Source organism: Chrysemys picta, chromosome 18 (assembly GCF_011386835.1).
Source record: "Chrysemys picta bellii isolate R12L10 chromosome 18, ASM1138683v2, whole genome shotgun sequence".
NCBI classification, from domain to species: Eukaryota; Metazoa; Chordata; order Testudines; family Emydidae; genus Chrysemys; species Chrysemys picta.
Window position 1 is genome coordinate 12909230 of NC_088808.1, and position 25104 is coordinate 12934333.

Here is a 25104-nt window from a genome sequence, read left to right on the forward strand (position 1 = left end):
AGACATCAACCCCTTGTGGCTGGCTCAGTGGTGGAGGGGTTGGAGCCCAGCACTAGCAGCGGCCCAGGCAGTTGATAGTGGAAATGGACCCGTTCTGATCTGAGCGGCCTGTGTGCGTCCAGCTCTCGCTGAGAATCTGTGTCCGGCTGGAGGAGATTAGTGCTACGCGGCGGGATGTCCCAGCACTCCAGCCACAGGGTTGCTTGTGTTCCAGAGAGTGAAGTGCCAGTTTGTGCGCATGGCCCTTGTGTCACTGGGGGTTAGGCTGTGGCCAGCCAGCAGCTATTGGCAGTTTTCCTCTCTGCCTCATGCCCCCAACTCCACACAGTGTACAGGAGGGGGCAGGGTAGCCGGTCCAAGGGGGGAGAGAGGGGAGCAGTTGAATTACTACACACAGGGCAGGGCTTTCCCATTTGGACATCTTCATCTCTCCAGTGTGCCACCCATCTGAGCATGGACTGATGTGCAGGGCTGCCATGGCAACTGTGCTCGCGCAGGCGGTAACCAAGGCGAACATACAAACATGTGACATGGCAGCTAGGGTTAAGGAGCCCGATTGCCACATGGGGCCATTCCATACCAGGCAGGCGCAGGGCTGCGCTGTGCTCCGCTGGGGCGGAGACCAGACGGGCAGGATGAACATCACACATGTTATTTATCTTGAAACCAGCCTTCCTCTTTTGCCAGTGGGATCCCTAGGCAAAGTGGCTCCCCCGCTACATTTTGGGATGGGGGAGGCGGAGCAGAAGCGGGGTCCAGATCCCACACCTGGGCCCACCCGCCCACTTTGTATGCCTGTTTCCTTGGTTTTACAACACAACCCGGCTCACAGGTAGGACCATGTTCCTTTGTTAGGCGGACTGATGTCTGGAGCTGACCCACTCTACCGCTGCAGTAACTCGCCGTGCAGTTGTTGCTTGACAGCTGGCTCTGCACAAACAGAGTCCCGGGATGCTGGAACAACTATTGTAGTGGTGGTGGGGGGGGGGGGACTGAGAGCCATTGAACCAAACTGTAAACCCTGGATATAATGGAAACTGCTCCAAGCCAGGGGGTGCAGCAGCACCCCTGCACCCCTAGTTCCAGCCCCTATGATAGAGCCTGTAAAATAACCTCCTGACAACCTAAAACACCAATGAAGAGAGGCCTTCAGACCCACTTACCACCCTGGGAGCCATTGCTCCTGCCTCTGGCTAGATAAAGATGGATTCACAGGACCAGAATCCCACCTGCCCCCGAGACTCTGTGCCCTGGTGCTGCCCGTGCAATAGCTTCCCAGCCGCAGGAAATACACTTCTCCATCTCGGTACTATGATTTGTGCAGAAGAAGTGTAGTCTAATGGTTACAGCCAGGCACTGGGGTGCCCAGGACTCTTGGGGTCTAGTCTCAGCTCCCTCACTGACTGGCTGTGAAACCTGAACAAGTCACTTAACCTCCCTGTGCCTCGGTTTCCCCAGCTGCAACATGGGCGCTATGAACCTTCTCCTGCTGAGCACTCCGCTTGACCTCAGTGGGGAGTCCGAGCACGGGGGGCAGGGTTTGGCCCAGCGCTTTGAGATCCCCCGAGGGCAGGGTGCAGAGCCATGCTGGCTGCATCTCCAGGACCTGCCCGCGCCTTTCCCCCAGCACTGGCCGGCCGGCGTGTGTCTCCACGGCAGAGTCCGCAGCGCACGCGCGCTCCCGGCAGCCGGTGGGGGGCGCTCGGACCCCCCCTTTCCCACGCCGCGCGAACGCGGCTGGGGAGGGAAGCGGGCGCGCGCTAGGACTCGGGCGCGCCGCCGTGCAGGGAGCAGGTGGCCGCGCGGGGGCTGCAGGCGCCGCGCTCCCGGGTCCCCGGCAGGGCAGCGTGCCCGCGCTAGGGGCTCCTCCGCGCGCCCGGGGCTGGCCGAGCCCGCAGCGGAGCGAGGTGAGCGGCGCATCCCCGTGCGCCCGGCAGGGCCCCGGCGATGCGGACGGGCAGCGGGGTGGAGGCGCCCCTCGGCCGGGCGGCGGAGAAGTTGGCTGGGCGGGGAGAGACCCTTCCTTGGCCCTGGGTCCGTCTGCAGATACACCCCGGGATGGGCCGCATCTGCCGGGGTTAGGGGTTCGGGGTGTGTTCAGACCGCGCCACCGAGTGGGAACGGGGCTGGGCAGGGAGGCGTTAGCCCCAGGGGCTGCCCCCGGGGGCACAGAGGGGTGGGTGCCGCCCGGGGTCTGTGCCTGGTGGTGCTGGGCGCCAGGCGCTGGTGACAGGCTTGGCCGTGTGATAGTGATTTGCACGAGTGCGCAGGGCTCTGCCCGAGGCAGGCTCAGGCCCCAGGGGTGAGTGGCGGATCAGTGGGATTGATTCCGGCTCTCCCTGGGCAGAGGCGTCGTGCGCTGCCCCAGTTTAGCCAGAGACGAGTATTTCTGTGATACCGGCGGATTAGCAGTGACGCTCGTTTCACTCTGGTTTCCCCAGGCAGAAGCGGGCAGCTGGTTGGGATTTTCACTCTAGGAGGTTGCAGAGGGCAGATCGGATCAGCCCTCCCCTGGGGCAGGGCCCTGGCGGGGGCAGAGATGTGACCGAGTGAGCCTCAAGATGGAAGGGCAGCCTGCCAGTGGGAGCTGGGGCCCTCTCACAGTCCCTTGGAAGGGGGCGAAGGCAAGGAGGAGAGACCCCCCAGGCCGGCCAGGCTCTCCGCTTTCCTCAGATGAAAGGTCTCGCCCAGGTAAGAAAAGGAGAAACTTCATGCGGCCTCCCTCTCTGATCTGGGACCCATCCTCCAGGTTTGCACTTCAGCAGGCCAGATGTGCACATAGGTCCTGATCACTAGGGATTTGTCGGTGAAATTCCTAGTGGGGAGGACTCTGGAGCTGCTGGGCGAATAGGGCATCGGGAACTAGACAGCACGCGATAGTGCAGCCCAGAGGCAAGCAGAGGAGGGGTGTGGGGAGTTAGCCCACTGACTTCACAGACTCCTAGCACTTGCTGTGTTCGGAGCTCTGTGCTGCTGGATGGGCTGGGGGTGCTGAATCACTGCCCTTGGGGGAGCCCTGAGCATTTGTGCATCTTCCTTCCCCTGGCTGTTTGCTCTCCTCCCCTCCCTCTCTCTCATTTTAGCACCCCTTGTGCCATCACCTGCTCTGGGGAAATTCAAAGCTCAAACTAAGCCACCCACCTGTTCGGGGGCCAGCCAGGGAGAGGGTATTTGTCCTGCCACCATGCAGAGGATGGGGGGTGGGGGGAGATGAGCGGTAATAACCTCCCAGAGCTGCTTTCCAACCCAAGTGATGATTCCCTGCTTCTCTCCCTCTGCCTCCATCCTCCTCCCACCCACGCAGAACATTATCCGCCTTTGCCTTTTTACTTCCCCACACACGAAACATTCTCTCCCCGCCCCTCAGCTATTCAGGCGAGGCCCGGAGAGGAGAGTGATGAAGGCGCAAACGGACTCGGTGTAGTTGGGAGGCTGAGCGTTAAAGAGGATGAATCGTGCTCGGTGAGAACGGACGGCTTCCCGCGCCAGCCGAGGGGGGATATTGTGGACTCCAGGATGGGTAGGGGAGCCAGGAGGAGGAGGGAGTGGAGACATCCAGGTGATAGATGTAGGTTGCAGGTTGCATTATGCCTTCGTTGGGGGTCTGGGAAGCTTTGGGGAGGATGAGCTTTGCCAGTCTCAAAGCACTACCGGTGCACACAGAGTCTGACCAGGCCCCATCCTCCTCTTCTGGAGCTGAGCAGGGCTGGCAGTGCTTGGGGAGCGCTGATGGCACCGTTGTGGCTCACTCTTGCATGGGTGCCAGCCAGGGCCGGCCTTGGGCGGGGGGGGGTGGGGGGCGATTGTCCAGGGCACTGGTCAGGGGGGATCTGTGGTCAAAGCCCTGGGGCTCGGGCTCCCTCTTGCTGCCAGCAGGGTCCGGCATGGCCGGAGCCCCTGCTCCCAATCGAAGGCTCCCTGCTCGCTGCCCCACCTGGTTTCCCAGCCCAGCTCCTAGTCCCGTCTCCTCACTCTGCAAATTGGTTGGCTCTTTCCCCCCCACCGCTGCACTTGCAAACGCCCGGACAGCAGGCAGGGCCCAGGGCTAGCCTTATGGGGGGACAGCGTGGCAAGGAGCAGGTGGGCCTGGGTGTGAGGCTGTGGGAGGGAGCTCGGGGGAAACCCAGGGAGGCAGTGTGGGCAGGGGTGATGCAGGGGATGGCTGGGAGGGCAGGAGGGGCCAAGGGGAAGGGCTGGGAAGGCAGCTGGGGTGCCAAAATATAAGTTCATCCAGGACACTGTTTGTGAGGCTGGTCCTGGGTCAGCTTAACCTTTTCCACCCCACACACTTTTCTTTCCAGAGGACCGGTGTAGGGGCAGCCCCAGTTCAGCGCAGGCTGACATCTGTATGGGTTCCTCTCTGCTGTCCTTTTCCCCTACCCGTCCCACTGTCAGCCATGCCACACACGCTGCGACTGTCTGGGTCAGAGGTGCGCAGAGCCGCCTTTGGCCTCCTAGGTGATCCCTGTGATCCTAGCCCAAAAGCCATCAGAGAGCATTTGCCAGGCTGTCCCTCTGGCTCCTTTCCCCAGCAATGACTGCACAGGACAGAGTTACAAGGAAGCCCCCTTGAGTCATCTCTGTGGTCGGGGCTCCCAGGCTGTGTGAGATTAACGTGGGTGTGGGTGTGGGTGGGTGTTATTTCCCAGCCTTCCCAAGGCAGTGAGGAAAGAGGATTTTTTCCAATCATGCTAAGTACTGAAGAGGGAAAATTGCAGTGACTCACTAATGAGGACTTAAAAAACAATTGGTTGGGTCTGTGCTTGGTATGGAGCAGCTGTGGAACGGTAGATCCCTGCAGAGTGTGTGTGTCCACGTGCACACGTTAGCGTGGGAGGGAAAAGAATATACTCTTTAGGGCTTCATTGTTCACAAAGGGGCTGGTGTGAGCTGGGAGCCCTTCTGTGAAACGAGTTGTTAGGTTCTCAGCCCAGTTCCTATTGCACAGGCATCCCCATCTGTAGCTGGTCTCAGCAAAGAGGTCGCTGTCAGATTGCGCCATCTGCTGCTTTGGTTTTTCCAGGACTTTGGCCCATTGGCAGGGGAGTGGGGAGGAAACTTGCCCTGCTACTGCCTGTGCTGGGGATAGATCAAAGACCCTTCTCCCAGACTGAGGTACATCAATGGTGACACCTTCCCCCACCTCTCTCTTCTGAGCTGGAGGGGACCCCTGCTAGTGGGGAGAGGGGAGATCAGTCCTCCTGCCCTATTCACGCAGCCTCCGGACTGAGCCTGCCAGCAAAGGGAGCTGTGGTGTGCCAGTTGTGGGGATGGAGTTAATGATGCAGGCACCTGTCCACCAAGGACTGGGCTGAGACAGACCAAACTGACTGTCTGTTGTACATGCATGGCCCCCATTACCAGAGGGCTTGAGGGCCTCACAATTGTTCATGTATTTGTCCTCACAGCACCCCTGTTCGGGGCTCTTATCTCCCAGTTACAGATCGGGGAGCTGAGACACAGGGAAACCGACTGACTCGCCCAGTGGCGGAGCTGGGTGGGACTTAAACGTCCTAACCTAGCGCCTTCATTTCACACAGGCCACCAAAGAGCCATCAAATGGCACCAGCTTGAAGTCCCCATCAGCCTAGGCTGGATTCAGGCTGGGGAGGTGGCTGTGAAAAGCTCCCTCTCTCCGTGACCCAGCCAGCCCTTCCCCTCCACCCATGTAAAACCCAGCGTGAGCCCTCTGAGAGGTGGCCGGCTGCCTTTGCGCCGTTTGCTTTAATGGGATTTTGTATCTCTGGAGAGTGCAATCCCCTTAGAGGTTGGGTTGACGCGATCATGGGTAAACAGTGTCCCCCAGCCGGTTTATGTCCCTTGATCGGGTATTTGTTTGAATGGATTTCACTGAGCTTTCTGGGCAGGAAAATAATCTCCTCCGAAAGCTTAACCAGCCTGCAGGTTCATGCAGTAATAAGCCAGGGGGTGGGAGGCATGCTTATGCTGAGGTCTGCCTTAGGAGACCCCTCCCTCCACCTCCCTGCCAGGGAATGAGCCTGTGAGGAGGAGACTGATGAGTCTGCCAAGCTGCCCTAGCACAAGACCTTGCTATACAAACACTGGGTTTGAACTTGAGCTCACTTCTCCAGCGCTAGCTGAGGAAGGAGAGTTGCAGCTGACTCATGACCCCCCGGGGTTTGGAAGATCCACGCCGGATCGCCAGGCAGAGGAATATTTGACCCATCTCTTGGGCCTTCCCTCTAAGGGCATCGCAAAGCCCTTTACAAACATTAACTAATGAAATTAAGTCTCTCAACCCTTCCCCCCCCCCATCTTGTGGCAGATATTATTGTTTTCCCCAGTTTACAAATGGGGCAACTGAAGTCCAGGAGATCCAGTGACTTGACCAGGGATAGGACCCAGGAGTCCTAGCTCCCAGACCCCCGCTGTAACTGCTGTCCTTCGCTGTAATGACCCATTATGTAAGCTGATGTTACGTATGGCTAATCCAGTTGACAAACCATCGCTTGCTTTTCTTCCTCCTGGGAGATCTCTCTGTGACCAGCAGCCGTTCCGGGCTGACGGGGCTGTCTGTCTGAGGAGCACTAAACACATGGCCGACTTACGCTTTAGAAAAGTGACTGAGCTTTCACCCAGTGGCGTGGTTCCCCTGCACCTCCCCTGCTTCAATTAAAGGGTGTAGGAGGAGGGGATGCTTCCCAGCGGGAGGGGAGAGTGGGAGACCCACACTCAGGTCAGAGGACTCTGTACTCCATCTTTGGACCTGGCTGCGCTTGGGAGATGGAGCCAGAAGGGAGAAGACAGCCTGGGAGCAAGGTGCATGAAAAGGGCCATTTAGGTGCAGAGCCCAGGTTGAGGGAGATGAAGGACCAAAATAAGGGGGTTGGGGAGAAATAGCGACATCCAAAATTGAGCTGTTCAGAGAAGGCCCTGAGCTGTGATACGTGGCCGGGCAGATGTTGCACATCCGGGAAGGCAGCATGGTGCCAGAGGGCTTGATTCAAAGCTCTTTGCGGTCCATGGAAAGACTTGCACTGACTTCGCTGGGCTTTGGCTCGGGCCAGGAGAGCACCATGCAGCAACGTGGTGCGTTCAGCCCTGTAGGTGCACCCAGCCCAGCCTGATGTGTTTGGGGCAGGTTTGGGCTGTGCTGTCATGCAGGTCGGAGCATAATGGGGTGGAGATTGGTAGCCATGGACTTGTATTCGAGGAAGGGAGCGGGTAGTTCAGAGAGTGACCATGCCTCTGTGGTTCTGTGCAGGTGCTCGAGTTATGCTGATGAAGGCTCTGCACTAAGGCTGGCAGAGAGACATGAGTAACAACACGGTAAGTCCCGCTGTCCTTGTCCTGAGCATCCATCTCCCAGCCCTCGGAGGGTCTCATGGAACCTCCTGCCTACTGGGTCCAAGCGCTTTGCGTCTTCAGGGCATTCTGGCATGGACGAGTCAGTCCTCAACACAGCCCTGAAAGCTGGATGATGTTCTCCCCACCTCACAGATGGAGGAAGCTGAAGCCAGAGGTTAAATAGTTTTCTAAACACTTTTCACCCATTCCAGCTCAGGGCTGACCCATTAGCTGGCCCAGGGATTGGAACAGCTGGTGGCAGTTCCGGGAGCTGAGCAAGGCTTTGCCGGGATCTCCTAGCACCTTTGATATGGGAGTATGATCAGGAGGCTCTCGCTGTGGGTCAGTGGTGGTGATGGCTGGGCTCTCTCCTCCCCTCTGCTCGGCCATCTACCAGAGCTGGTTCACTGACCTGCCCGGCACAGCGTTGGGGGTTAATGTGATTTTTTTACTGGCTTAGGTTTCGTTTCCGTGCAGCAGTGGCAGCTTGTGCTCTGGGTTCAGGGCAGCTCTGTACATAATCGCTGTGCTTAACCCTCGGAGCGTGGCATCTAGACCCTGTGGCTGTACGCGATTTAAAAACAACCCCGATAAACCCACCTAGCCCCAGGTCACAGAGGGAGCCAGCGGTAGGTGTTCCTTGCTCCTCAGGCTGCTCGGACAAGCCTGTCAGTCGGGACTGGGGAAAGCCAGCCCTGACTGAACCATGACCTCCTGCCCTGTCCTCCGGGGTCTTGAAAGAGGGAGTTGCAGCAACGCCGGGTGGTTCATTCCAGCCTTGATGGAAGCAGGAGGTAGCAGAAATCTCACCAGAGGACCAGACTCCTGGGGAGAGGGTCCCAGCCTGTGGTCAGAGGCCCAGGGGGCATCTGAGCAGATCCAGTCTCAAGAGAAACCTCCAGACTTTACCTCAAGTCAGGGCAGAACTGGGGGGACTCTGCTTGGTTTCCAGAAGACTCTTTCAGCCCAGGTTCCCATGTGGCACAGGGGAATCTCACGGGAGATGTGAGAGGACTCTGGAGCTCTTGCTTAGCGTGCGTGGGGAGGACTCTTGCTTGAGACAGTGGGAGCCTCTGGGGCTCACTAAAAATCTCTGGGCCTTGGGGAGCCTGGCCAGAGCTTTAGATTTGTGACTAAACTGGGAAGTGGCGGAGTCTTGCCTGGTTTTAGGTTCCCCAGCTCTGACCTTTCTCTCCAAGCCTTCCAGCGTTCGTCTCTTACTCCGCCCCTGCCCTCCTCTCCTGGACTGCTCCGGACATCGTTACCCACCCCACCTCTCCCCGTCACCACTTCCCCCACTCCCCACACCAGTAAGTCGCTGGCCAGCCCAGCTCTGGTGGAACTCCATTGACATTCAGGATGATTCTCTCCCAGCCAGCCCCGCCCTGTGCTCCATCAGAACCGTGTATGTTAATCTGCGTCTGTTTTCCTGTATTCTGCCCACTAGTGATAGCAGTCTGAAAACTGCTTTGGGTCCCAGGCAGCCCCGCGGCTATGGGGTGGGAGAAACTCTCCCTGAGGTCCAGTGGGACCTTGTGTCCTGCAGTGGGAGAATAGGGCCCTTGGGTTTTAATCCCAGTCATGACCTTGGACAGTCATTAAAGCCAACATCTACAAAATCAGCCTCTTGCTTTGGGTGTCCAGCTCCAACTCGAGACACGCAGGGTCTGTTGCTCAGTGCCGATGAGCGCCCACAGCTCCCGTTGGCTTCGGCTGGAGCTGCAGGTGCTCCACCCTTCTACAAATCAGGCCCACGGTGACTCAGGTTAAACACCCAAACCCAGTGGCCACCTTTGAAAAGATTGGCCTTAACCTCTTATTATTTGGTTATTTAATGCTAATTACAGTAGCCCTCAGAAGCCCCAGTTGGGCTCAGCACCCCAATTGTGCTGGGTGCTGCCCATAGGCTCAGCCCCTATCCCAAAGAGCTCAGTGCCTCCGTTTCCCCATTGGTAAAACAGGGATAATGTCACTGATTCTGTTCTCAAGCCTGGTATGAGGACTAACTAACTCATGTTTGTGAAGTGCTGTGCAGATGAGGCCACACAGAAAAGATGTGTCTTAGTGGTTTTCCTCTCCAGAAGATCAGGCACACCAAGTAGTGGAGTTCACATCAAATCTTTGTACCCTGAAGTCATGGTGAAATAGTAGTCAGGTAACCTGCATCTGCCCTGTTGTGGGAGCTGGGTTTCATTAGCTGCCAGCTCCAGATTAGGGGGCTGCCCTGGTTTCAAATGCACCATGAAATCCAGCTGAGCTTTCACTGGAAAGAGGGCAGGGAAGTGAATAAACCACACCCAGGAGTGTTTGCCCTGGTTCAGTCTCTCTGAAAACAAATTAACTCCGAGGGAGGAGAAAACGCAATCTTGGCTTACATCCATCTGAGGTTCCTGGCGCGGAAGGCAGCTGGAAGGTTGCTAATAGCCTGCTGGGCTATTGGGTCCCTGTGCTGCTCCATAGCCTATTAGCCTTTGTTCGTTTCCAGTCAAGGAAGGGGCCTGGGGCCTGCTCCTGCAGTCCGTGGGACTTTTGCCTAAAGATGAGGCCTCCTATTCCAACAGGGAATTATATGACTTCCTGCCGTAATGCAATCCAGGATCTAAGGGTCTGGAGGGTGAGTTGTCTGGTTTTTTTCCCCACACACAAAAGCAGTTGGTGTTCTCTTTCCTCCATGTTGAGCACTGATGTTTTGCGTGACAGGTTGAAAGGGTGTTTCTGATGCATGATCTAGTGGTGACTGATGAAGAATGCTGAATCGTGGCTGTGAGGTTGTTGTGAGTGTGAACAATAGCATTTTAGTGAGCCTAAGAGAGGAAGAGAAAAGCCAGATAAGACCTAGCTTAAACTTCCCCAGTGTCTTATTCCAGGCCAAATTATGAAGGTGCTCTCAGGGTTTTTATTCCATCTCTCTCTCCATCTTTCCAGTCAGCCCTCGTCACTTGGGTATCTCAGTGCACTCCTTGCACGGGCAATGCTCCTGTCTGCTTCAAGAGGAATTTTGGCTGAGTCAGGCCTGTTGTTGTTGTTTGTTATTGGCATTTTTCTGAAGTGCCCTAGAGGCCCTGCTGTGCTAGGTGTCATCGGGCCCTGTCCCAAAGAGTTTACCGTTGAATTTGTGCTAGGATACATCAGAGTGCCAAACGGGATCTGATCTAAAAATTCTTTCCATTGACTTCAGTGGGCTTTGGATTGGGCCCTGAAGGAGAGAATGGGGAGGAGGGGGCGAGGACAAGGGTACAGGAAATAGGATCGTGCTGCTACCCACGGAGCTTGTGCACAGTTTGGTGCATCCTGGTGGTTTATTTAGTTTTTAAAAAATAGATGAAATCAGCCGAGTGATGCCAGAGAAAGAACATTAGGTCTGAACTTTAGTACTCACTGACCAGCTGCACAGCAGCTGTCTCTTCTCATCCTCTCCTGACCTTTCAAGGAATTCACTCTCTCTTTCTTGGCTGACTTATGGTTAAATCAACAAGACAGACTTTAGTGTCAACAAAAAGGAGCCCAAACAAGAGAAGTCACTGGCGCGCAGAGATTGAGGCGGTGTGCTGTGCTTTCTGACTCCCGTGGATTATCGAAGTCATCTGTTTACAAGGCACCTGTAAGCACTGTACAGTATCAACCAAATGGGAGGCCTAGAATATAAAGCATCCGCATAGCCAGGCAGTTCCCACAAATCTGGCACAAGGAGGAACCCAATAACTACCAGGCACCCCCACCCACAGGCTTCCCAGCTCGCATGAGGAAGGAGGTACTGAGGGGAGAGGGCCCAAGAAACACTGACAAATAGACCAGGTGAAATAAATGAGCTTGGGGTGATCTGCAGGCAGGGTCTGTGGCAGATTGCCCAGGGGACAGAGGGGGGAGGACACAGACACACAGAGCTGGGAGAGAGGAAGCCAAGATTCAATGCACGTAGCCCTGGTGATCAGAAGGTATTAGAGAAATATGAGAGAGAACAACAGGTCAGCATAACGAAGGGTTCAACACTAGCCTAACGGCTGCCAGGGAAGCCAGTGGGCATTACCATTGGGAGCAGAGTTAGTCCAATATTGAACGCTTCATAGTCCCACATCCTGCCCTGCACAGGGTATAACTGGCGGGGAGGAGGCAGGGGCATGTGCTGCCTTTGAAAACCAGCGTCCTTTCCTCTTTCGCTAATAACATAACCCTGGACCTTTGAAGAGCTCACTCGTCTCTGTTTCAGATGCTGTTTCACTTTTTTTTTTTTTTTTTTTTTTTTTTTTGCCTTTCACAGAACTTGGATGGTGAAGCCAGCCTGGTCAGCTTCACTTTTGTTTCAATTCTGGGAACTGGCATAATGTTGTTTGTGCTCATGGTTCTGGGGGGGAGCACGTTTAATTGTTGGTTTTTAAATCCACTTGTTTTCATTGAATTGAAAAGAAAAACCCACTTTTCTGCTTGCATTAGATTTCGTAAACACAGCTAACGTCTATGCGTCCAATTCAACAAGAGTTTACTCCTGCATAGACCAAACTAACAGCTAAGATCCCTGTCCTGCAATTGGTTCCATCCATGCAGAAATTATTTGGTTTAAGGTCATGGCTAGGGGCCCCAATCGGAGAGCAGGGTCTCCTTGTGGTAGGTGTTTGACACAGGTGTAACAAAAAGACAGTCTCTGCCCCTGACCGTTTGTATTCGAAGCGTGCGATGAGAGGCGGCAGGTGGGTATGACAGACACATGGGAGAGCACCAGGGCATGAAGAGATGATTATGAGAAGAATTCACTCCTACACTGAATAGTGGAGAAAAAAACATGCAGAAGAATCTTGTCTGTAGAAACGTTAGGCCAACAAGAGTGCATCAGACTGACTGTGCTCCCTGACCCCGCCCCCCCATATCCAACTAAGGAAAACAAATGCAATTTTATAAAATGGCCAAAGAAACTAGGAACCCCAAAGGTAGGAAAGTAAGGCTAGAAATACAAATAGAAAAGGAGGAGGCTAGAAAACTAGAGTAGGAAAAAGAAGTGGTAATGGAGCTGAAAGGGAGGGGCAGTAGCCACACTAGAATAATACGTTGTTGGAGGTCCTGGCAGCGTTCTCTAGGAAAGTCCCTTTACAAGCACTGACTCTTGGCCCCTCTGCCTCGGGTAGCATTGACTAATGGTTAGCACCCAGAGCTGGGAATCAGGACTGCTGGGTTCTGCGCCCAGCTCTGCCACGGACTTGCCTAATAGGAGTTTCTGTGCCTCAGTTTTTCCCCGTGTAAAATGGTAACATTTGGCCACTTCTGAAAGGGGCTTTGAAGTCCCCCAATGAAAGGCACTGTGTAAGGGCTTGTTTGCACTAGGGGGGCTACCGCGGCATAACCCTGCAGTGTAGACGCATCCCACAGCAGCAGAGGGGTTTTTCTGTCACAGTAGGAACTCCACCTCCCTGAGCGGCGGTAGTTAGGTCAGTGGAAGCATTTCTCCATCGACCTAGGTGCGCCTACACCAGGGGCTAGGTCGAGTAGACCAGGGTAAAGCATGGTGGTGGTTATAGGAAGGCGCGAGTGTCTGAATCCTTCTAATTTGAGGGCAGGATAATGTCATAAACTCAAAGTCAGCAAGATTCCCTCTATCTCTGTCTGGCTCTGTGAGATGTGGTTTATTTTAAGGTGTGGGGGTGTGGGTGTGGGTGTGTGTGTGTGTGGCGGGGGGATCCCATCCACTCGCTGTGATCAATACCTTCACAATAAGGTCCCCGCCCTTTCCATGGAGTTTGTGATGAAAGCTCTGATGCGACTGGGCCTGCTACAATGGAGCCAGCACACTGGAAACTGCAGGGCCCGTCTCTTTGCACAGCTGTCTCCTTAGCTGGCCTCCCTGCTGGGATCTTCCCATTTAACCAGGGACAAGCCACAGCCCAGGCCTCTCCTCTGCTTAGGGTGACCAGACAGCAAGTGTAAAAAATCAGGACAGGGGGTGGGGGGTAATAGGATCCTATATAAGAAAAAGACCCAAAAATTGGGACTGTCCCTATAAAATCGGGACATCTGGTCACCCTACCTCTGCTCCCCCAGCCTGCGCATGCTCATTGCTCCACTTGGGGCTGCATCCACCCGGCACCACCAGCTCTCCTCAATTCCAGCCCCTTGCAGACCTGCACGCCCACCACCATCACCCCCACCCCGCAACGCACAATTAACCCTTTCATTCCTCGTCTCTGTGCTGCCACATCCCAAACAAAGCCAGCGTGTGGAGGCAAAAACTTGACCAACTGCTGGCCATGATAAATAATGGTACGGTGCTTAAAGCAGCCTCTGGCTTCCCGGTGCATCTGGGCTTGGGGTAGGTAATGTCCCATTAAAGCCTGCCGAATATTCCTTTAAAAAGCTGCCCGTTGCCGGACTCTCCCTTGACATCCCTCTGTGTGTCACAGCAGAGCTTGGGGAGGGGGGAATTGGCCGTAGCTGCCTGTCAAAGAGCATGGGGGTGTTTGAGCTTCTGGAGCCCTTTGCTGTGGTGTTAGCTGCAGGGATCTCTGATGTCACAGACAGAGGGGGCGCTAGAGAGCTCTGGGAGATGCCCCTTCTCCCCTGGGACGGAGAGCCACGTTTTCCAACCACCACTGATTTGGAGCGGGGGGGAAGGGGGCAATGTGGAAGACCTGCGGCCTGACAGTCAGAGGGGCTCAGTGCTTCCAAAAATCACACACAGGGTATTTTAAGTTGGGCACCTAAAATCTGAGGCTCGTGGGAGCTGTAGGCTGGAATCCTGCCCGGCTGCTGCTCATGGCAAGGTAAGGGAGGAGGGGGAAAGAATGAGGCTCATGAGGGTTAGGCCCGTGGTCTCTCAGTCATTTATCCGGAGACCATTGCAGAAGCTTTGCCGGTCCCCTCGGCTGCCCTTCGGAAAGGCAGGGCACTTGGAGACGCTGCACTGTCTCAGTCCCGCTCTCTCCCTTCCCGCCCCCAGGGCCAGCGCACTGCAATCTTCGTGGTTCTCTTTGCTTTGATCATGCTGCTGATCATCTACAGCTCGAACAGTGGGAACGAAGTTTTTCACTACACTGCCCTGCGAGGGAAATCCCACCGTCCCCCCAACCTCAAGAAATGGGGGGTGAAAAGTGGATACCTCCCCGTCTACGGAAACAAGGTACGGCGCAGCCCACCTCGGGTGAGCCCTGGGGCGCTCCCTTGTGGTCACGTCGCAGACTGGCTCCCGGGTGTCTGGGCTGTGGCCAGCAGGTGTTTTACACTGGGAAGGAAGGGCTGGATTATAGCTCGCTGGGGGGGAGCCGCGCGATAGCATGCTGGTGCATTAGAAGCATGAAGGGCCACTGCTTTCCTGGCCTCCGTACGGCTGCACCCTGCCCAGTTGGAGTTGGTGGAGCAGCGGTGACATGATACAAATTGCAGCTTCTCAGCTGGAGAGTGGACCTTTGTGTTTCTATTATGGAAGCACCACCCATTGCTGAGAGCAAGGGACCGGGAATCGGGTCTTCTGGACTCTGTTACCAACTCTGCTTCCGGCTCACTAACTGGCCCTTGGCAAGTCACTTGGCCCCTCTGTGCCCTGGTTTGCCCGTCTGTGAAATGGGGGCAGTAATTCCCAGGCATGCGCAGAGGGTTCGTTCAGGAATGTCTGGTAAGCAGGTTGGTCTCCTCGGATGGAAGGTGCTTATCAGCATGGTAGTGAACTAGCTAGTGAGTGTGGAGTCAGAACTGTGACCCAGAGCGCCGGTATTTCAGTGCCCGTAATGCTCTCCGATCTGAATCCCATTGTGCTAGGTGCTGTGCATCCACATAGATGGTTGCTACTCCAAAAAGCTTCCAGTCTAAATAGACAAAGGAAGTGTTCCTGGCTTCATTTCACAGACTGGGAACGGAGAGATTGTGACCGCCCAGGGTCACCCAGGGAGTCTGTGACAGAACCAAGAATTGACCCCAGATCTCCTGAGTCCCAGCCCAGTGCCGTACCCGAAAAACAACCCCATTTCCTGTCACCTTAGAGGGAACCCCTGATAGCTCAAGTGGCAGGGGCCAGTGTCTTTGGAGGAGAAGGGTCTCGGTTCTGTTCTCGCCGTTGCCTGGGCGTTCTAAGCTGGGAAGGCGCACGGGGTCGTGATGGTGGGGAGATCTTAGTTGGCCACAGGGTCCTGGCTAATGATGGTTTCTTCCCCAGTCCCTGAATTCCCATTGCCACCAGTGTGTGATCATCACCAGCTCCAGCCACCTGCTGGGGAGCAAACTGGGCTCGGAGATCGACCAATCGGAGTGCGTCCTCCGCATGAACGACGCCCCCACCACCGGCTATGAGGCAGACGTGGGCAACAAGACCACGGTCCGGGTGGTGGCTCACTCCAGCGTCTACAGGGTGCTGAAGAAGCCGCAGGAGTTCGTCAACAAGACCCCGGAGACCATCCTCATCTTCTGGGGGCCGCCCAGCAAGATGCAGAAGAGCTTGCTCAAGATCCTCCAGCACGTCAGCATGTCCTTCCCCAACATGTCGGCCTACGTGGTCTCCCCCGGGCGCATGAAGCAGTTTGACGACTTGTTCCGGGGAGAGACCGGGAAGGACAGGTACCTTGGAGCCCCATTCCCATTCTACTCCGGGGGGCGGCATTCTGTGCTCACAAATTACAAATCCTGCACACAGTATTTTAAAATTCTGCAAACTTTATTTGTCAGAACACTACTGCATAATCACGCCAGTTTCAATTGTTTGGGTCATTTATTTCAAAATACCTGTCAGCAAGTATGTCTGTATCGTTATAGACACACACAGAAATTCCCCCAGGAGCAGAGAGTTAAAGAAACCCCTATGACAACCCAGTTCCTGTTTCTCTGCCCCCCGAGCCCAGACAGGGGGCCAGACACCCACAACCCCTCCCCCCCAGAGCCCTGCTGCAGGCCCCCCCCTTGCCCATATACCCCCCTACACACACACACACACATATATATATATATATATATACAGCCCAGCCGTGGCCCCCCCAGCCCAGACACCTGCTCCCCCCCACCCAGGGATCCAGAGGGAGAAACAGCCTGATGCTCCAAGACAGAACAAGGAGTAATGGTCTCAATTTGCAGTGGGGGAGGTCTAGGTTGGATATTAGGAAAAACTATTTCACTAGGAGGATGGTGAAGCGCTGGAATGGGTTACCTAGGGAGGTGGTGGAATCTCCAACCTTAGAGGTTTTTAAGGTCAGGCTTGACAAAGCCCTGGCTGGGATGATTTAGTTGGGAATTGGTCCTGCTTTGAGCAGGGGGTTGGACTAGATGACCTCCTGAGGTCCCTTCCAACACTGATATTCTATGATTCTATGATCCATCCCAGGCTTGCATGGAGTTTCCTGCGGGCCGCCCTCTCCTTCCTCAGGGCATGCTGGGAGCTGCAGCTGCCAGGAACCCTCAAACTCCCTTCCTTCCCCCCTGCAGTGTCTTCTATGTGCAAACTGGGCTCTGGTGGGTCCAGTGGCCCCTAGTGGCAGCTAGCAGCATTGCATCCCATTTCTGTGGGGGAAAGGAAATTCTGCACGCAGAACGTTAATTTCTGCAAAATTCTGCATTGCGCAGTGGTGCAGAATTCCCCCAGGAGTACCATTCTCATGCCTGGTGACTGGAGCCCCAGCCTTGCTGGCCAGCCCATCCCTATTGTCTGCCCCTGCTGCAATGCCGATGACTTGGGCTGTCTCGCGATGCACACCCATGAAAAGAGGCCATGCTGCCCTCTGGAGCCACTCACCTGCCTGGCAGTACATCCTGGTCCCTAGCTGGGAAGGGGGAGCCAGGCTGCTCAGGTGATGGGGAGCCTCGGGAGAGCAGAAATGGGGTGGGGATGGGGGAATCAAATGGGAGAATCAAAATAATTCTATGTCCTCCCACCTTCTCCTAACTGGTCACTCCCTGTACTCCCCCCCTCCATCCTACACTCCTTTCCTTCATCACTCTTCCCCTGGCATCCCCCTCCTCTTCTTGTTCTCTGTCTCTCTCTCCATCACCTCTTCTTGTTCTCTCTCTCTCCCCCCTCCTTCTGCCGGCCCCCTGCCATTCCCCGTCTTGCAGGGAGAAGTCCCGGTCTTGGCTGAGCACAGGCTGGTTCACCATGGTGATCGCCGTGGAGCTGTGTGACAAGGTGCATGTTTACGGGATGGTCCCCCCTAACTACTGCAGGTAAGAACCCAACTCCCACCAGGTGCCCCTCCTGGGATTCCAGCACTCGGCCATCGGCTGGCAGCGCCCCAGCGGCTCAACCTGTAACTCTGTCCTCCACAGCAGGAGACCTCAGCCTGGCAAGATGGCATATCACTACTACGAGCCCAAGGGACCGGACGAGTGCACCACCTACATCCACAATGAGCGCAGCCACAAGGGCAACCACCACCGCTTCATCACGGAGAAACGGGTCTTTGCCAGCTGGGCCAGCCTCTACAACATCACCTTCTCCCACCCGGCCTGGGACTAGGGGCTCCCCGAGGAGACATGGAGCCATTCGAGTGCCCGACCCAGCAGCTGGTGCCAGTAGTGGGATAACTCCACCTGGAAGGGAAAACATCTCTTGGATTAACCCTGTGAGCCATGCTGGGCTCTGAGGGAGGAGGCCCCGCACCACAGGCTGCCCCGGTTCACTGTCCAGGGCCAGAAGGACTGGGTGAGGGGAGGAAGGGATTGGGATGGTGCCAGTGACCTGACTTGCAGTCCCAAGGCCCAGGGAGGGCTGCTACGCACCGGGCACTGCTGGATTCATGGTGTCCCCTTCCCCCGCACCGGCCACACACCTAGTGCACTTCGCTGGCTCCCTGCTTTGAGGTCACCTCACTCCCCCGCTGGCGATCAGCTCAGAGGCCCAAGAGTGAGTGGGAACAATCCCTGGCTGCCCAGATGGAACAGCTGACCCCTTCTTAGTGCTCTGGGCGGCGGCTCTGGTCTCGCCTCTCTTGGCTTCTGGAGAATGTATTTCCGAGGTGGGAGGACTGTAACCCTCTCAGCTCCGCTAGGCTCAGTTCAATACTGAGGCTGTATTGACTGTACAGTGCAACCCTGCCCCAGGCAGCCTCTGCCTTGGAAAACTGCCGCCTGCGTCTCCAGGTTTCCAGTGAGGCCTATAAGAGACCAGCCTCAGGGGCGTAGACTTCTCAGGTGGGTCTGAGGCAGGGCTCGGGAGGGGGCATGAGACACATTTAAACAGGCTGTCCAAGCACTGACCCCCATACGTGACAATGACAGAGCCCGCTCTCCCCTGAGAGCTCTCTGCCCTCCTGCCTGGGGTTGATCCCTTGTGTGGCTGCTTAAGACAGGGATGCCCTGTGGAGTGTGGGAGGGGTGTTGTGTTGGGGAGCGTCATGGTCACTGGGAGGGGTTTTTGGGGGGGGGGAGGGGAGGTGTCACGGTCACTGGGAGGCATTGAGAGTGATGTGTGTGTGTGTTACAGTTGCGAGGCACTGAGGGGTGTGTGTGTTAGGCACTGGGAGGTATTGAGGGTGATGTGTGTGTGTGTTAGAGTTGCGAGGCACTGAGGGGTGTGTGTGTTAGGCACTGGGAGGTATTGAGGGTGATGTGTGTGTGTGTTAGAGTTGCGAGGCACTGAGGGGTGTGTGTGTTAGGCACTGGGAGGTATTGAGGGGTGTGTATGTCACAGTTGCTGGGAGGTATGGAGGTTGTCACAGTCGCTGCGAGGCACTGAGGGGTGTGTGTGTGACAATCATTAGGAGGTGTGTTAGGAGACAAGGGGGTATCAGTCTCAAAAGGGCACCGACGCCTACAGGACTTTGTTTTTTCCCAGCTGTAGAGGGCACTGGGCAGGGGGTGGGGAGGTCCCTCTGCTCCGCCTCTTGTTTTGGCATCACCAGCTGCCCTGGACATGGCTTCTTCCTGGCATCACCAGCTGCCCAGTCTGAGAGCCGCATGCCAGGGCGTTTGCTGTCTTCCGCTGGCTGGCAGCTGGTCACTGCCCTCCTTTAACCCCACTTGTGAAATCACGATTTGGGGTCACATGGCCACGCTGGCTGCCCTCACTGGGCTGGGAGGCCTGGGGTTGGGGTTTATTTAAGACTCCCCACTTCCCACACACACACCCCAAGCTCTGTCCACGTGGGCTGCAACGCCTCCTCCACTCCTAGACAGGACACAGCAGTGACCACCCCCAGCTGCATGGCTGCACCTCCTGCTTTCGTGTCCTTGCAGCTGCCCTGCAGAGACCTTGCAACTGCTGGTGCACTCACTGCCTGGCCTGTCTCAGCGTGTGGCAATGGCGCTCCCTGCTGGTGCCCAAGGGGCAGTGCCATTTGCTAGGCTCACTCTGCATGGCTTCTCCAGATCATTTTCAGGGCCGTTCCTCTTGAATGTGCTTTCCTGCTGCTGCTTCTGGTACCATTGGCACCCCCCCCACACACACACACACACCCCTCTTGCGTCTCTCCACGTGCCAATAACACGTCTGCACAGGGAGAGCAAGTGGCCATGTGGTAAGAGAGGGCAGCAATACTGTGGAAGTGGAAATTATACCCTCAGCATCTCAAACCAGGGGCGGCGGGAATTGACTTACAAGGAGCTGTGCACTTTTCAGCTGCCTCCCATGTTCTGTCTGTCTGATCGCTGTTCTGCCTGGCTGCCTCTGATCCCTGCCACTGCCAGGATACTGAGAGCTCCTTAAATCAAGGCCCTGAGACTCGATAGCAAGCACTGATCATGACGGCATGGCAGGGGTCTCCGCTCCGTGCTTGCTGAACACGGCTTCTTCTGGGTACGTGCACAGCTGAGGGGACCGTGTGTGGGTGTCAAACATGGCTCTGTTCTTAGTGTAGATGCAGCCTTAGGCTTGATCCCTGTTGCCTCAGGGTAGAGTGGGTGTGAAATGCTCCTGTTATGGTTTGGAGTTACTCTGTTCTGGGGGGAATCATAGGCCTGGAAGGGACCTCGAGAGGTCAACTGGTCCAGTCCCCTGCACTCAAGGCAGGACTAAATATTATTTAGACCATCCCTGACAGGTGTTTGTCCAACCTGCTCTTAAATGACAAGGTGTAGGCAATGCAGAATCATGGATTTAGATTAATAGATTTGGGCCCCTTGTGTTTACTCCCACACTCTCCCTCTGTCCTGCTCTCATATCCCCAGCCCACCTCTGCCGTTTCTCATGGTCATGTTCCCTCTCTGCCTTCCCCAGCAAGTCAGGGACTGCATGAAAAATGCACTTCAGCTTGGAGCCATCAACTGCTTTCTAGTCACCCACCAGGTTGGATTTTGCCCTTCCCTAGTCCTCAGCAATAGCTGCTGAAAATCTCCAAGTTACCAAAAAAAATTAAAAACATACTGCAGTCTTTTATAGTAACAGCCCAAAACACGGTGGGCCAGATCCTCACTCAAGCAAAACTCCCCTCTGCAACCAGTGGGACTTTTGTCTGGGGCAGGGCTGCAGGACTGGGCCCTGGAGTAACCTGACTGTGAACTGGTTACAGCGCAGGGCCCTGACTCTGATCCCATGTCCACCAGTGTGAATCGGCAGCCCCCCTGCTCAGGCTGAACCAGAGTAAATGAGGTCAGAATACAGCAGCGTTTTCTTTGAAAGCCAGGGAGTGACTGGTAGACGTGATGGAGGAAAGACCATCAGCGGGGTGCTCCACCTCTGGGGGTTGAATGGGGGCACACCTCCCTGCAGCAGAGAGATACTCCACGCAGCCCTGGAGTGGAATTGTAGCGTGGCTGTGTGAGCTGGGAGCAGATCCCTCCCCCTTACTCTGACACCCACAGGTGGGAATGATTCTTGTGCAGTTGTCTTGATCATGGCTGATATCGGGGAGCACATGCAGGAGCGGGATGGCAAGGAGGTGGGAAGGGGACCTTGAAACTTACAAATGTCCCTTGGTGGAGGAAATGCCTTTTTCCCCCCACCCCGCAGAAGATCAGCCAAATCTATGTCCACTGACATGAACAAACTTTGCTCTTGGTTTCTACAGTCAATGGAGATGCTCTGGATTTACACCCGTGTGACTGAGCATCATGTGACCCCTGATATTCAGGACACAGGAAGCAAACTGTGCCCAGCGATGTGTCACCAGCTGGGACCTCGCTGGGCACCATGGTGCCTATTCTAAACATCACTGCCACCCTAGACGATGTAGCTTTGGGAAAGACTCCACAGCCAGTGGAGACGTACAGGCTACCCTTCCGCATGAAGGCTATGGAGCTGCTACTTCCCCACCATAGCCAGGACCTTCGGGGGTGTTCAAAGCGACACTGTTGAGATGTTTTCGGGGGGGGGGGGAGTGGGTTCCCCCCCCCGTCCTTGTATTTGTATTGGTTTCCTAAAATGGTTATGTTAATATATTTTAAAAACCACTTCACAAGAAGCAGGGTGAGATGTGGAGGCTTAGAGGCAAACCCAGCTGGGTGCCTGGTACCTGCAGCTCCACCGATGTCAGCTTGCCAGTCTGACCCCCATCTACATCACTGGGAGTCATGGGTGCTCAGCACCCGTGGGTGCCAGGCCAGGCCTTAGGGATCGAATGCTGTTAGGTGCCTTGCTCCCCTCATGTGTTTCGGACCCTTTGGAAAGCCCAGCCGTACATGTTGTCCTGTACTGGCAAATTCTGCAAAACCCGATAGGGTTCTGTAGCATGCAGTAAAGGAAATAGGGTTGGTCCTCTTTTGGTTTGATTTTCTCTCTGCTGCTCTTCTGTGCTTCTGATCTGTTTAAACCACTCCGCGAATGGTCCTTTGAACAGAACTGTCAAGTCGCTCGGCCGAGTAGCTCCTCTCAAAATCAGTCACTCGTGAATATAAAGTAGCATTTATAAAGGGTTAATAAATGATGAATAGAAGCCTGTTACGAACACGAGTAGCATGAATTAGAAGCACATCAGTAGAAGGCATATGTATGGTAATGAACCCTGGTTATAAGCAACCCATTAGACTCTCTAATAACAATGGATTAGCCATTTATGAGAACATCTGTTAATCAGTTATTAACCCTTTATGAACTATAAATGGAATCTGAATAGAACGTGTGATGTAAAAACCTGGATGGTAACATAACAGCATGTGGTTGTACCATTTAATGTGAGACGTTTGCTATAAAAATAACTAGCAATGCAAATAAAGGGGGTGCTGAGGTTTGCTTTTTTCCCCACCGCTCTCCATTGCTTGGGCTGTGGAAGAACTTGGCAATGCAATTTCTTCCCCTCCCAGTTCCATCCTTTCGCAGCTGGCAAGCGGGGACATTTTCCAGTGTTTTGAATGGATCTCGACACTGCCTCTTGATTTAACAGCAGCATTAACCTCTGTGGCACCTTATCTGACCACAACATCCTTTTTTGTACAGGAGCTGCACGGATGGTGTCACAGCAGCACTGGGGGAAGCATTTGTTCATTTGCTCCTGCTGCTGTGCAGGCAGCCAGAGGAACATGATGTTTTGCTTGTAGATCCACAGATAGTGACTACTGGCTTTTTTTTTAAATCAATTTTTCAGCCGTGGAGTCATGGATTTAAAAAACCAAACACACGGGGCACTAAGAATCCAGTGGCTTATGTTCAAACGCAGCCCGACAGGACTCCTGGATTCTGTTCTTGACGCTGCCGCTGAATTGCAGTGCAGCCTCCCTGTGCCTCAGTTTCCCATCGGTCAAATGGGAGTCATGATAGTAATCGAGCTCACAGGGGCATTGTGAGGCTTAATTGGCTGTGTGAGATCCTCACAGGCATGGTGTGCAAAGGTTTATTATAGCCTGGTTAGATTATACCAACGTAAAAGTGTTCGTTGTTGAGCCTAGACTACCTGCCAGAGCCCCTTTAAGGGGTTCAAAGTACTAGAAGGCCCAGGCTAAAGGAGAACGGTCGCTCTGGGCCAGGCCCTCTCTGACTGCAGGTCCCCTCACTCAGCATGAAGGCCCAGATTCTCATGAGCTGCTGTGAAATGTCAGCATAACACATCTGGTAGCCTTGAGCTGTGTTACTAGTGACCCCCTGTACCTGGGATTGTCTGTCAAATCAGCAAAGGGTGAATGTTTTGTAACGATTTGTAAGGGAATAAATATTGCTATGCTCTTAGCCGCCATGTTTCTGTGGATTTGGCTCTTGTGTCGTTCCAAGGCCTCAGAGAGAGGCTGCTCTAGCGATGTCTGCTGGTAACAATGGAACGGACTTGGTTCATTCAAGTGTTTTATGCCCTCTCACTCGCCAGCACTGTGAACTTTCCCCCAGCAGTGCTTGAGCGGGTTGTATAATACTGTGAGCTTCTTTCCCATGTAGTTCTCTCTAGGTCTCCAGTGTGAATGCTTCTGAAAAGCAGAGGCCAGCACCGTGGTCAGTGGTGGGAGGTTCCCAACAGCAGTGCCCTCTCTGTGCCTGCTAGGACAGTGGGGAGAGTGGAAGGAAGAAAGGTCTTATGGGGAAAGCCCCTAATCTCCCTGTGAGTTTGCCATGGGGCTCATACTCCTCCCCTGTCATTCAAGTGCATTGTGAGGATACATCTATTAATAGTGGGGAGTTGTCCGGATACATTGGTGATGGGCGCTAGATAAATAGAGAGAGAAAAAGCCAGGGCCCTGGCAAAATTTGAACAAAACAAGACACAGTTGAGGACCAATTTCTGATGCTGGGTGATCTCAATTGCCCTTTGCTATAGCCTCCCCCCCCCCCCCCAAATAAAGTTGCTATATACAAACCTTCCTAATCTGACTAGTCCAGCATCAGGATTTCAAGTCCCATGGGTCCTGCAGGTAAAGTGACACTATGGAGCTGATGCGGGGATACCAGTGTGACTGATTGCTCAGACCATATGTTATCTGGGAAGGGCCTTCTTTGTGATGTCTGGGTGCAGCCTATGAAGTGGGGCCTGATCCCGGCCTGAGGCCTCTAGATACGTCCTCATTTTACATAAGTTCTGCGTATTTGTGGCCGTTTTGGGGTCCTTTTTGTGCATCTTCAGGCTGGGAGATAGTGATGCTGGTGCTGGCCCTAGGGCAGGATCAGGGCCACCGCAAAGCTAAACAGAAATAGACCTGACGTTGCTTCCTTGCGGTGCAGGAAAAAGGCCTGAAAAGGGACCCCTCCAGTCCAGAAACAAGGGGGTGGGGTGTCTGCTTGATTTTTCTCCTAGAAATTCAAGGTCTTGCCTTTTTCTCCTGAACTCCACGGCCGGCTGGAGAGCTGATCGGATGACGGCAGCCAAAAGACCCCTGCAAGTGGAACCTGGTTCACTGAGAGGACAGATGAGTTTTATCCAGCCCTGTGAGGGCAGGAGGTGGGTGGAAGGCAGCTTCTGACTCTCTTGCTATTGCTGACTGCTGCTGAGTGACACTGGGGTGTCTGCCAGACTCTACTTCTCAGCTGCTTGAACCACAGCCTCATTTCTAGTGGCTTTATGGCAGGTCCCGTGGCCGTCCCCTCCCCAGTCCCCCCATGTCTGCCCTAGGCCTGCAATGAGGACATGGCCCTGCTCTCCGAGTTGGGGGTGGGGGTCTGGGCTTGCTCTCCTCTCCCCCAGGCCCTTCCTACCGCCCTCCCTGGGGAGTAGGCAGACCCCACCTCCTCTGTGTAAACCCCTCTGCCAAGGCTGTCCTGGGTTCCAGCCTCTGCCTTGGTTTCTCCTGCCCAGGCCCCAGATTTGAACTTGGGCAGCAAACATGGCCTGGGGGGGGGGGGGGGGAGGCAACATGTGACCAACTTCCCATGATCCCTGTTGAGAACTGCAGCCCCCAGCCCTGGACCTACAGCCCGCACCTGCCCCTCCTTCCCCCTGCCCGCCCAGCAGCAGCCCTGGACCCACCAGTCTGCAGCTCCTCCTCCCCCCAGATCCCGCAGCCCCAGCCCCACAGCCTGCACCTCCCCCTAGATCCCGCAGCCCCAGCCCC

The 25104-nt window shown here is 55.1% G+C and overlaps 1 protein-coding gene across 8 annotated transcripts; it reads left to right on the plus strand.

Annotated features, from left to right (window-relative positions):
• Positions 1 to 1768: 1768 nt before the first annotated feature.
• Positions 1769 to 23299, plus strand: ST6GALNAC6 (ST6 N-acetylgalactosaminide alpha-2,6-sialyltransferase 6). 8 transcript variants are annotated; one of them, XM_008169261.4, is made up of 8 exons: positions 1769 to 1907; positions 2442 to 2691; positions 3305 to 3462; positions 7226 to 7290; positions 14231 to 14410; positions 15440 to 15837; positions 17323 to 17430; positions 17533 to 18295. In XM_008169261.4, the coding sequence occupies exons 4-8, from the start codon at positions 7276 to 7278 to the stop codon at positions 17720 to 17722; spliced, it is 891 nt and encodes a 296-aa protein (XP_008167483.1). In that variant the 5' UTR covers positions 1769 to 1907; positions 2442 to 2691; positions 3305 to 3462; positions 7226 to 7275; the 3' UTR covers positions 17723 to 18295. The 8 variants fall into 8 exon arrangements, 6 of the variants coding, with proteins under 6 accessions (XP_008167483.1, XP_008167482.1, XP_008167484.1 ...); XM_008169260.4 differs by having other exon boundaries at positions 3368 to 3462; XM_008169262.4 differs by lacking the exon at positions 3305 to 3462.
• Positions 23300 to 25104: the final 1805 nt, after the last annotated feature.